Genomic DNA, 13,687 nt, shown 5'->3' on the forward strand with positions numbered 1-13,687 from the left:
ACTGGCAAAGGTATTGAGTATTGACTCCGATTTAATATAAATTGGACATTATGGTCTGACTTCAGTATATGTGCAGAAATACAAACAGCTATAATTCGTAAAATATTAGAGACATCTACTTGATATCGGGTATGGCAACATGTTAGCATGTTCACAGGGCGAAACCTAACCATGCCAGATATCAAGAAATGAATAACCTGATAAATAATTAATAATTAAGGAGATGAAATAATCTGAACTTATTCTTCCGTATGATGGCATGTTAGCATGCCCACAGGACGAACCTGCTCATATGGCAGAATAACATTAAGTCCTGTGCTTTATGCAAAATTGAAAATATATTGTGTATATTGCGTATAAGTTTCGAAGAAATCAAACTGAATTATCACAAAGTTGTAAGCAATCGTAAATTAACTTATTCTCACGCATGGCAACATGTTAGCATGTCCACAGGGCGAACCTATCCATATGACAGAATAACTATGTCTCTAAGTTAATTTGAGTACGAAGACTAAGTTCTTGAACCCTCCCATAAAGGGAGCTGAGTATTTAAGATGTTAACCCATCGGAGTCGGTGATGAAAATGCCCCAGAATTAGGTTTCGAGGCTGTATTTATACCCCAGCATGCCAAGCAGAGCACCTCCCATGACATAAAAGATAAACATAGCTACAGCTGTGATATGCATAACTAATTTGTGTATAATGGCAATATTCTAAAGATTAAACAGTATGTTCCATAAGGTTCATTTTTCTATGTCAAAAACAACAATTATGATCCTTGAAGTTTCTATAATATTCTCTACCACAAACTTTGTCACATTCTTAAAGAACTGCTTTCCAATGTCCATAAGGCGTATGTTACTAATAACTTCAACTGAAATCTAGCTCTTATGGCTCTCATAATAGTTTAATTCTAAAACTGAGAACAAAATATTTTTAACTAATTGTCAACAATGAAAGATTTTGCTTTCGTGAGGCTTGCAAATAAGAAACACAAAACTTTAAATATCTTAACTTTCATAACATTTATAGTGAATATAAAAAGCAAAATAATTAAGAATAATATTAAATATGACCGAATCTTTGATAGGATTCGGGAGGATCATATCACCCAAGAGGGGTAGGTGTAGTCATAAGCCCCCACTTTGGTCCAGTATTCCTAAAAAGAACATCAAGGGCAGGAAAAGATGGCAAAATGAGGACTGGCTACTAAAATGTATACATAACCCCGTTTCGAAAATCCTGGGCTCGCCACTGCACCCAAGTATCCTCAGGTCTCTTTTGTACAGTCAGCAGCAAAGATAATGGTAAGCAAATTGTCCACCACTATTTTTATTACTTTTTTATTCTACATCCTGTTTTGTTTTAAGGAATAAAACTATGTTGGTTCGAAGCAGGCATTCTTCCCTGCTTAGTGACGTCATTATTTCAATTTATTGTCATCACATTGCGTAATACAGACCAAATGAAAATGGTGGTGTACAATTCGCCTACTGTTTCTTTTGCCATTGGGTGTACTAGTGAATTTTAGTAGTACTGTATTGTGCTCCATTTTCTGTAGCCTTAACCTATTTCATTTTTAGTGGCCAGTGTAACGTGCTACAGTTTGAACCCTAGTCTAGGTCTAGGATGTTTCATAGTGCATTGTCAGTTCATCATTATCCTCATCATTGCAATTAACGCAATTGGTGTACAATAACTGAAAAGAAAAAAGAAAAGAATCTTTGAAAGTTAGGTACCAGTGGCATATTCTTCCATGTACCCTGGTTTAACGCTGGTCAACAAACTTTTTTTCATATTTATAGAAATTGCTGGAAAATTTTGCTTGCATGCGTGCATTGGTTTTTATTTTTATTATATCTAATTAATATATAATAGATATATACAATAAATAAGAATTGTTGTGATAAACCAGGTCAAATCTGTATAAACCACTGTTTGATACAAATAAATATCCATAATGTGAAGTATAGAATTGTATTTCTCCATTTATTTACTTTTTCTTACATTTACTGATGCCTTTCCTTTCTTTTTTGTTGTAGGAGCGGTGCATAAAGGCAGGAACCTTGACTGTCAATTATGAAAAAGTTGATGTAGACTATCGACTGAAGCACAATGACCTTCTGGCCAATATTGTGCACAGGTAAATATCTCTCTCTTCCGTTACATCAACCTCAACTAATATTACAAAATATGACCAGCATATCTCTTAGTTTGTTTTATATGTTAATTTTCATCCTATATTTCATGTAAAAATATATTTAAATATTGGATTTTTGAAAGTTTGCTTCTTTTAATTGCACTTCATTCTCAGACATGCTAATCTGTATTGGACCTACAGTTTACAGTGTGATCAAAATCAGGACCTCTTGATTACAAGAAAGATTTTTTTTTAATGTTTGTATTTTTGCACTAGTCTTTAGACGTGTGGTAGGATTATTAAACTCTGTGTGTTCACTATTTTATTATGCTTTGTTTTTTGTGTGTGAATACCCCTTGTGCTTTTAGATAATTAATTATATTTAAAAAATACTACAGATGTGTGTAGTTCTGCATCACATGAATTTTATTTCTCTCCACTGAGTTACACCAGTGTTGCTTTAAGTCCACTTTGTACACATATCAGCTAATCGGGAATGGATCTACAGTTTAAAGTGGTATCTGAACCTGGTACCCCTTGATTTCGTGGTGACGAATTTACCACTTTGCCCAAAAGGAGTTGATTTACAAGTAGAGTTACATATTATCTTGATATTGATGGCATATAGTATGGCTGCACTTTCTGTAGTGCAGTATACCAGGTGGTATGACAGGTATTTTCTGTGGTTGCTTTATACCACTAAGCATTGTTGTGTTTTTGGAGAAGTGTGAGTGTTCAATTCATCATTGAGTCAGATATTCAAGAAAAGGAAAGTCAAATACATGGTAAGATACATGAGTCGTGTATATGTTATTGTTTTTGGTCCCAAGAATCATCCAATTCCGGTCCGTTATATGGAATAATAACAATCAGGTCTGCCTAGAAGCATGCTGTTTACAACAATAATAAAAATATAAGGGAAGTAAAAAACTTGTATTTCATAATTAAATATTAGTGATAAAAGGAAGAATCTTACAACATAGAACAGTTAAAAGTAGAAGCAAGCCTCAATTTTTTCTACTGAATGTTTCATCATCTGTGTCATTCTCAAATAATAAAATGCTAGTTGCAACACATTGGTAACAATTGATTAAACTATATATGTGCTAATCAGTTACAGTAGCATTATACAAGCTGCCTGTTCCAAGGCTTAAAATTTGTTACATTGAATTTACTATTAACCTGTTGGAAACTAAAGTCACGATTTCTTTTGTGACATAAAACAACCCTTTCATTGTGCCCCTTCACTGCTGTCTTCTCAAGACTGCTTTTTGACATAGAAGTAGACTTAAGATTAAATCGGTAATAATTATAATACAGGGGCCTTTTCAGTCAGGCAGGGCACATTTTTCTTTTGGGTGGGGGGAGGGGGGGCAGTTAACCTCTATATTCCTCTGTAAGGTTTTTGAGAGGCGTTCCTTGATATGGAGTAAGTAAATTGTTCGAACAATTTGGAATAATATGTAACATTCTGATCAAGATATCTCTCCAAAGAGCATTAAACGACGAACTGAGGGTCTATTCTAGATGATTCTAAAACACTAATTTTGCAATTCTGGTAGACAATAATAAAACCATGCTCCTTATGTTTAAATATTTAAAGATCTAAATATAGATTTATTAATTATGTAAACACTTATTGTATATTTTCTTGCTTTCCGTTTTACAATGTTTCAACTGCATCAGTTATTTATCAGATGATTTTTATAAGTGTTATAATCGAATAAATAATAAATTGTTTTGCTAGAACTAAAATTATCCAAGCTCAGTAAAAATGTACATGAAAAAGTTTAATCATTAGAAATATCAGTTGTACAGAAACTGATTTCATTACTAAAATGGGGTGAAGGACCAAATGTCCACCACATTTTTAAAACTAATGAATGCATGAATTTGTCAGGAAAAAAAAACATATGATAGTTTGTTCAGTTTGAGAATTTCTGTTATGAAAGTCTAATCCACCTGTTGGTGCTATCATTTTGTTCCGGGTGATATTTGACTAACATTTTTGAACCCTCACATTCATTTGCCCTCATTTGAGTACCCTAGCACCTGAAGCATAGGGTGACCATATGTCCCGTTTTGACCAGGACAGTCCCATTTCAGAGGCGTGACCCGGTCGTCCCATCCATATTATTCAAAAGTCACTATTTGTCTTGTTTTATTAAAGTCTAGGAGTTATCTTGAAAACCAAGTCTACATTTGAGAGACATTTCATGCTAAAAAAGATGTTTCGTATGTGTTCCGTTATTTGTAGAGCAGTAAATAAGCATGCAGTTTCTTTACGAAATTGCAAAAATAATTAAATTCCTGCATCTTAACACAAACTCAAAAGAAAAATCTAGAGTTGTGTGTCTGATATGTGGGGTAAGGTTTCGGGGAAATTTATGAATGATTAATCATTAATTTATGATTAATAAACTGCTTTCAAGAAGTTTGGTTCTTATGCTAAATACTTCTGGCATTCCTTAACTTCAGCATAAAAGTTAATCAGAAAGGACAAGAAACGTCCTGTAAGTCAAGCCGAGATTAGTATAATAATTAATAAAATGGGAGATCATATTTCATGTATTGTACATGATGTATCATTTATATGATCCATCCTTTAATAAATAATAAGAATAATTTTATGATTAGGCCTAATTAATTTTTCAGGATATGGGGGGAGGTAAGTTGATCTCCTTGGGATGTCCCATTTTTGGGTCAAAATATTATGGTCACCCTACTGAAGCATCTATTTTAATTCTAAATTAACTGTACCCATTTCAAATCATTTATGCTCCCTGTGCTGTAACGACCTGTGTGTAATAAATTAGCGAATATTTGTTATCTCTTCCCATACAAAGGCTGTTGGAAGTGATTGGAAGACATTGGCGAAGCTGAAAAGATTGCACGAACACGATAATGGATTTTTAAAGTAATACTGCTGATGTCGCCTATGCATTTTGCATACATTAGATTTACCATGGAAGTGCACACTTTGTCAAGTATACAAAACTCACAGATTCCAACAAAATGATGACATATGATTTATGAAAGCTGTTTTCGAAAGGATAGCATATAAATATACTAAGAAGATATTTTATAAGTAAGAAAATTGTCACATGATGTTCACCGTGTCTAAAAGTGATAAAATGTGGAAGATTGCACAGCATATTTGAATTACGCAAAATAGAAGTCAGTGGGATATTCAAGTTGAATGTTCTTTTATTGTGCCATCAAACTTTAGTTTTCTGTGTATTTCTTAGCATCAGGATTTATAAATTAAAGATTCGAAAGATGCAAGAGAATAAAATTATATGTATGAAAAGCCTTTTTTTATAGATAAAAAGTGCCATGAAATACCACATGTATTTAAAAATAATAATATTCAGCATTGATGAAATTTTTGTCTGCAAATTTTTTGCTAATACAGGTTATGTGCTGATGTAAAATGCACGTTAGAGATTACTGATATTTAACCAATACGACACAATTGCAAATTTTAAACGTTCTTGCATCTTATGATTAACATATGTCACCAAGCAACTGCAATAGGTTGTTTTGAAAATAAGTCATGCATGTACTTTTCAAAACCAGGATATATCAAGTATTCCTTTATATTTGTAAAAATATTGGATCAGTAAAGTTATCTTCACTTTACCACAATAGCAGTAGGGTGCAAATTAATGTGGGGTGGCAGGAATCCCCACCCTAGGCCCAAACATCCGTAAGAGCACTGCAATAATTAGGAGTGAAAAATGACAATTCAAGATAGTGCTGCTCGAGAAATATATTTGTATGTACCTTTTGTAATTTTAAGCTTTTTGTGTAGTTAATGATTACAACTATAATGAAGAGATTCTCATGGGATATCAGCGAGGCTAGTTCCGAATGTGCTTTGGAACTTTTGAGATCTTCGGGAATTTAACAGGAGAGATGTGTGTGTGAAACCAGTTTTTATGTAATTTGAGTGGGAAAAGTCCAGTGTAGGTGGCTGGTTTTACACACACACACACATACACATCTTTGCATTTAAATATCTGAAGATGACAGTGACGTTAGCTCTCGAAAGCCCCAAATCAAAAAGTTTAATTTTCACACTGTAGAGGAGCACATTGATATGACTGTATCAGCTGATTCTGATAGAGTAGCGATTAATGTGCCTCATTTCTTTGCCCAAGGAAAAATCATGGTCAGGATGTACCGTATTTGCCGGCGTATAAGATGCCCTTTTTTCCTTTAAAAATAGCCCTGAAAAGCAGGGTGCATCTTATCTGCTGATGCTCGTTTTTTGAATACCTTCACTTCTGGAAATTTTCTCTGTTCTTAGTTAGACTATTTCTTTCTTGATTCCTTGCAATGTGTGACGGAGAACATAAAAAAATGTATTCTTTTCTAGTTAGATTAGGTAAGTTATTGTTGAAAGTAGACCTACATATTACTTTTTATTAGAAATACTATATATTAATTATGAATTCAGTGATAAAGTTTTTTCCTCAAAAATGTGTTCAAGAAAGGACCAGCAAATACGGTAATTGAAATGTTGTTATGACACATCAGAGTACCACCTTGATACAACCATTCCTAATAGAAGATGATACCAGTACTTATATTTATTATATCCATCATCCACATGAATTGTCAAAGCAGCTTCATAACAGATTCTTCATAGTAGCCTTCTCAAATTATTCATAAGATTATTTTCAGTTTTTGTCCTCTATCAAGAGGATTCAAATGTTTACGGCTTATTTCTTATGTTATGAAAGTTGTTCATGCTCCGTATGTTTTAGAATAATATCAATGTAGAGGCAAATAGCTTGGTGAGTAAAGTATATGTAGCTGTTACAATCATTTTTGCTTTTTTCCATTTCCAAAAGCAAAGCTATTTTGAGATGCACACTTTTGAACATAAAAGCAATTTGAAGTTATAGCAACTTTAGGATAGCAAAGATTTTGAGTGTTAATATTTTCAGCTTAGCTTAAGTTAATTACTTCTATTCTACTTGTCCTCAGCCTCCACTGACTTGTCTGTACTGTATCTCACAGTTGATGTATTATGTAACTTTTTACAGTCTAGTCTCTTGTCTTGTGTGTGATCAGTGATACATTGTTTGTTTCAGGCATGAAGTACCTGTCACTTCCGACCCTATTGCGATACTTCACATGGATGAAGACCTCGTGGTTGTTAATAAACCTGCATCTATCCCCGTAAGTGGCATTAAGACAGCCAACATAAAAAGGAACTAGGACAATAGCATGTGTATTCCTTGTATCCTCTCTGAGAATTTACCAAAAAAGTGTACTTTTTTGGATATATTTGTGTGCGTTACAACTTTGTTCTTTACAGTGAATGGGTTTCAGACTCCTAGTAGCATAAGCCAGCAACAGCTTAGCCTTTCGCTTTTAATGCGCTTTTTTTATTGTATTAACTTCTATACAGGACCTAATTAATCCAGTATGAGAAGCACTGGCTTTCGGTGAATTTTTACTCATTGAAGCAGTTCAAATATTGAGCAGCAAAACTTATTTTCCATGTACATTGGTTATCACTTAAATATAGGAAATGAAAATATTCAGTTTTTAAACAACGCAATGGTAACAATTAATTTGATACCAGAGAAAACGTGCTATATTTCGGTCTGTTTTATTTGTATCATTTTGAACATAGTAGCACCAAAATTAAAGACATTTTTCAACAATTATGACAAATCAACATTACATTAGTGTAAGCTTTAAAAGTTCTAGGGAACAACAACAATAGAAACCACTTTAAAAGTATCATTTGTGGCATTATTTTCTAGACAACAATGGTTGTGATAACTTTTAAGAAGAACATTGATGTACAAGAGACTAAATTAACATTTCATTTTTGATACCCCATGATTGTTATGGGATTAATTGTTGGTCCAGTATCCACCAAGTAGATTACAATGCATTAACACAACTACTGTGCAAAAAAATATGACAAAGGAACAGTTGCTGCTTTGTTGCCATGCTGCTAGGATTGTTACTACACTACTTTCTTGCAGATCTATTTCGTACAATATTTTTACATTGCTTGCATGCCATATTTCCCACCAGCTGACATCCTGTACAAGCTGTTAGCAGTATTGCAGCATCTGAGTGTTATGTAATTGTATTACAGACATGAGACCCCAGTACTAGCTAAACCCATCAAGCTAATTCATGTAGATGAGGAGATTGTCGCACTGGATAAACCGTGCTCCCTCCCGGTGAGTACCACACCCCCTGCTGTGTGTGCCAGGAACTGTGTTTGACCTTCAGAGGATGACATTTGAAGGATGCAAGGAGAGCGAGGTCCATGTTTTGTGTTGCTCCAGTTTTTTCTCCATTCTTCTTCCTCTATAATTCATTAACTTGCATCTCACGTTCCTTTTCTTATTGTACATGGACATGTGATCTGGAGGTTACTTGTTTTGTGACAGAAATAACCACTGAAATACCTTGAATGTGCTGTTGGTATTAATGGCTATTTTTTTACAGGTACTTATAACAGCAGAATTTATACATGGAACATTTTGTTCAACATAAAAGTTTTGTCACCATATAAGTTAAACTTGGGGGCAAATTATTGTACAAAACTATCTTTACCAGCTTTAGAAACACTTTTGTACAAATATATTTCAGAAGTTTATCAGAACTTAGAATAATTATACCATGAGCAACTGTCGGAAAAATCTACAAAATATCTTTAACATTTGTAATTGAGTGGGAAAATGGCATATGTGCGGATTCGTGTCCACTCAATAAAAATACTATTATTATTTTAATAATGTTGTCATAATACTAAAGATTATTCCATTACCAGACTTAATGTAAATGTAAATTAAATTGTAAAAGTACAAGAAAGCTAGGTAAAATTTAAAAAAAAAAAACAACAGAAAGTCGTGTAGATTTTTAAGCTCCTGCAATGTTATTTGTTGAAGTAAAATAAATGGGTGTAACGGAAGTCTTCTCATGTTGATTCAACCTACTTTTAATTATGTGACACTCTTTGATTAATATCTTTAATATTTACTAATTCCTTCATTTTTATTTATCATCATTAGCCAAAAATGGCAGAAATGCTACATTAAATATACTAAATCTATAAATCCAAAACCTTGACACATTTGTTGAGTTTCTCAGTCTTATTCTAATATTATTCTTTATTTGCACCATATGCATTTTATGAATTTATTTGTGAATAATTATAAATAAGGCACACATACACATACACATTCCTGTAACTAATAATTTTCATTTGTCAAGAATAATGGGTCAGAAATCTTGGTACGAACTTTATAATATTGTCAGTATGACAATTTCCAATCATTTTATTATGCATAATGGTATTGTTTACATGTATAGTATTTTAGTTTCTTTACTGGTTCAAGGACATAATTGTAGGTACTGTGAGTTTCAATGTAAAATCTTTTATTGAATGATTGAAATATTCATTTGGAAAGAAATCTGTCAACAGCATCACTGCATCACTATTTAGTTATGTAACAGATATGTTTCTATATAAAACAACTCAAACTACAAACATGAAGTTTGGTGGTATGAAAGAACCATGAATGATTAACAACATTACTTGGTGCCTAAATCACAAAATACAATACCAACATATAAGAAATTCCTTGTAATGAAGGAAGTACCTTGTTTCGTTGTAGATCTGTCAATGGAAGTCAAATAATTGACAATAACAATAGATTATTATAGTAACCTATCATTATCAAATAAAATAAAGTAATGATACAGGGTGTCCGGAATGGGACTGACAGTTTTTAAAAGTGTGTTATTTTAATACGGTAAGGAGTAGCTAGAAACAAAAACATACATTTTGAAGGCAAACTCAGAAAGTTTTATTGGAAGGAGTTACAGCTCTGTATAGCTCCCCATGAACTCCGTTTGTTGCATGCAGAATGTCTACCCTCTATTCAATCTCCCTCCACGTGTTCTGTAGCATCTGAGGATTTCAGAGGCAAGAGTTTTCCGAATACTGTCCTACAGTTCTCGTAAATCATATATCTTGTATCCCATATACCCCTAGAGGGGTAACGTAAATCCCTTGCAGAATGTCAATGAAAAATGAATGTCTTTTCGACTTTACATCTGGCTTAAGTTTGTCCAACAACTGCACCTAGGATGCATATAAACGCAAGCTTTTGTGCATGACTTCGTGAACAGTGGGCCTTGGAATTCCCAGCTGCCTGGTCCCCTCCCTTATTGGCTTCCATAGTTTCCTGCACCAACACAATTTTTGTTTGAGCGACAGAACATGTGGAGCGAGATTGAATACAGGCTAGACATTCTCCATGCAACAAGCGGAGCTCATGGGAAGGTATACTAAGCTATACTGAGCTGCAACTGTTTCGTATAAAACGTTTTGAGTTTGCCTTCAAAATGTATGTTTTTGTTTCTAGCTATTCCTTACCATATTAAAATAACACACTTTTAAAAACTGTCAGTCCCATTCTGGACACCCTGTATATATATTTTATTTTGTGCTTCTCCAGTTCTGAGCATGTTAAGTGGTTGACTTTTGACCTCACCACCAAAGTTCCTGGGTTCATGTCCCAGTGTGGGTATTCTGCCATATCATCATTCATCCTCATCATTGTGATTAGCCAAAAATGGCAGAAAAGTAATGCAATAGCAAAAAGACAAAATTCATCACATCTTGTGGAGTGAAATGTCAATAAAATAATATTTTGATAAGACACTAGTTATATCAATGTTGTTATTTAAAACTGTCAGAAATATAAATATATAATTTTGCATAATCATATCCGATTCCAATGCTAGATTATTATATGTTGCATCTTATCTTAAAAGATATAAGATCATAATTATCATATTGAAAAAATGTGGTCAAAATTCTAAATCTGTTAATAAGCTTCAATGCTGTTTGTTAATCAGAAATGCGAAGTACATTTAAATGTTGGTAAAATATACCATTAACCAGATGGAAATGGCCGATTGATGTATTGAACATGTAGGCAGGTTTTAGGGTTTGGGAATTTTCATGTAATTTTTTCATGGATTTTTTGGATGACTACTTAAGTTTGAACAAGATGAGTATTCCTTCCAGCATGTTTCTTTTTTTTCTTCTTCAATTAAGGCTTTATAAGGGTAATTCAAAGCACATTTATGCATATTTAATAAATGAATGGCATAATTAAAATTATATAGTTTTGCTCATCGGAATATGGATATATGCCAGATTCTAGTTAATACCCAAGGAGCATATTGCAGATACACAGTACAGACAACTTCTTTATTTTCCCCTAATTTTTAACCTCAAATATGTTGTTTATTTTCTAAATTTAGCATTTTTTGTACTTCCCACTGCCACAACTTTTGTCTTTGAACTGCTATTATCGTGAACCTTGTTCTTGTTACTCCTCTCCTGTCTATTCTTGCTATATGTTGCATATTAATATTCAAAAACTCTTACTTCCATAAGCTATGTTCACAGAACATAAGTCTTAAATCAATACTCATATTTTTGAAATGTTGTTGTTCTGCAAAATAACGTAGATTACATCGACCTGGAAGTGTAATATTGATCAACATGACCAATTTGTGGTGTAAACATGGATGCCATCCCCGCCCCCGTTTGAGTTTCAAGAAAAATTATTCCATAAAGTATCACAGTAAAGCAGTTACGAAAACATTTTGAAAAAGGAAGCATATACATTACTAACCTTACGTATATATATTAGTATAACTTTTGGAAACACCTTTTTTTCATGGTTCTATGTAATTATATGTTGAGAGTAGTTGTTTTTTTGTTTTTTTTGTTTTTTTCCTTTTATCGCAACAAATAAAGTCTTACGTTGAGACTTCAAATTTAATTGGAATACTAAAATGCTTTGAAAGGAAATTTAATTTAAAAATGTTAGAAAAATTAACTATCCATACTGAAAACTTAAATTTTGTATAATTTTACAGTATTAAAATTAGACGTAAGCGTGTTACTAATTCTTATCCACAAACGAGTTCCCAAGGAGATGGTGGCAGAGGTCACCAAAATTAATAAAACCTTTACAAGTAAGTTTCACAGATAAGAATTAGTAACTCGCTTACGTCTAATTATTATGAACTGCACGTATAATAATTATCAACTGCATCTTTTATTCCCCAAACATGAATTATATTATTAAGTTATATATCTCTTGACTTATACATGGAATATTGCTTCGGTGCTCTGCCGATCCACTGGATTTCACCTCTTGACATTACATTATGAAAGTTGGTGTGTCTAATAATGGCTTCTGCTGCTGCTCGCTCTATAAGCTGATAATAATAAGTGATTATTTACATTGTTAACTATTGGCTTAATCTTTTTCTTGTTTTTACCTGCATAAAATAAATAGTTATTTTTTTCTGCTTTGCACACAGCAATGAAAGTTACCAACAGCAGATTCTGTGCATGTTATTTTTACATAGCCTGCTAATTTGAATCTTGCTAGTACTAGTGACTTGATTTTGAAAAAAATAACCATGGAATTAAACAAGTAGAGAGGATTAAGGAGATATAGTCAATATTTATGAAGAAGATACATTATACAAAACTAACCTGTATTTGAAGTATTTACATAATATGCATTTCCTTTTACAGAAATTATTTTATTAGAAGTAGTAGAATGCTTGTTCTGCATTGTTTTGTGCTTGCAAGTATTTGCAAATGCAATATTTAAACTTTCAAGAAATAGTTTTTATTATTATTAATTTTACCATTTGGAAGTCTCAATAAGAGAACAGATTTGAACCTAACCATCGAGATGTGAATTATATATAAAGTAAAGGAAAATTTTTCCCGTGCATATAGTACTGTGCCATGAAGTCACATTTAGGGGATGTAGGGGTAGGGCAATTTTGGAGGTGATGTGATGTGATCAGCACCATGCTCCAGCCACCTTTACTGCCCCCAGGTACCCATTGGTTTGAGGCTTGCTGAGCCCCAGAGCCGCTTTATGCAGGGATAAGACTGGAAAAATTCAGACCTTAGATCACTCATCCTGAGAATCGAACCTAGGTCTCCCACATGGCAGTCAGATGCCCTACCAACTAGACCATTGCAAATTTTTTGTAATGATATATCTTTCTGAGTGACAAAGATCAGAATAAAGTAGAAAGGTTAGAATATATTCTGTCAAGTAGAATTGCAAGTGAATTATTGTACTAGACTTTCTAATATCTCAGATTAGAGGAAGAGAAATTGCCGGTCCCCGTGGCGAAGTGGTTACACATCACGCTATAATGCCAGGGGGCCCGGGTTCGAATCCCGGTCCTTGCATGGATGTTTGTGAGTGTCTGTTCATCAGTTTCATCATATCATCACTCATCCCAATCTTTGCAAATTAGCCAAAAGTGGCACAAGAAGCGAAGTAAAATAAGGCAAATCAAGCAATCAGAGAAAGAGATATTATGTATCATTATTATTGAGAATGCCACATAGAAATAGCAATCCTGCCTCCTTTAAACAAATGTAATTTGTTTAAAATCAAACGAAATTTCACTACTTAGTACTAAACTACTGTATTACAGCAGAG

The 13,687-nt window shown here is 33.3% G+C and overlaps 1 protein-coding gene across 3 annotated transcripts in view; it reads left to right on the forward strand.

Moving 5' to 3' along the window:
- LOC146001554 (pseudouridylate synthase RPUSD2-like) overlaps positions 1-13,687 on the forward strand; it is a 1,108,196-nt gene that overhangs the window by 1,076,481 nt on the left and 18,028 nt on the right. For 2 of the 3 annotated variants that reach the window (XM_083139021.1, XM_083139023.1), the window contains 2 exons: positions 2,044-2,144; positions 7,244-7,331. In XM_083139021.1, coding sequence (XP_082995147.1) covers positions 2,044-2,144; positions 7,244-7,331 — 189 coding nt within the window. Of the gene's footprint in view, positions 1-2,043; positions 2,145-7,243; positions 7,332-8,268; positions 8,357-13,687 lie in introns of all 3 variants that reach the window. The other variant, XM_083139022.1, reaches the window with a different exon arrangement.

This window comes from Lepisma saccharinum, chromosome 17 (genome assembly GCF_977018435.1).
Source record: "Lepisma saccharinum chromosome 17, izLepSacc3.1, whole genome shotgun sequence".
NCBI classification, from domain to species: Eukaryota; Metazoa; Arthropoda; class Insecta; order Zygentoma; family Lepismatidae; genus Lepisma; species Lepisma saccharinum.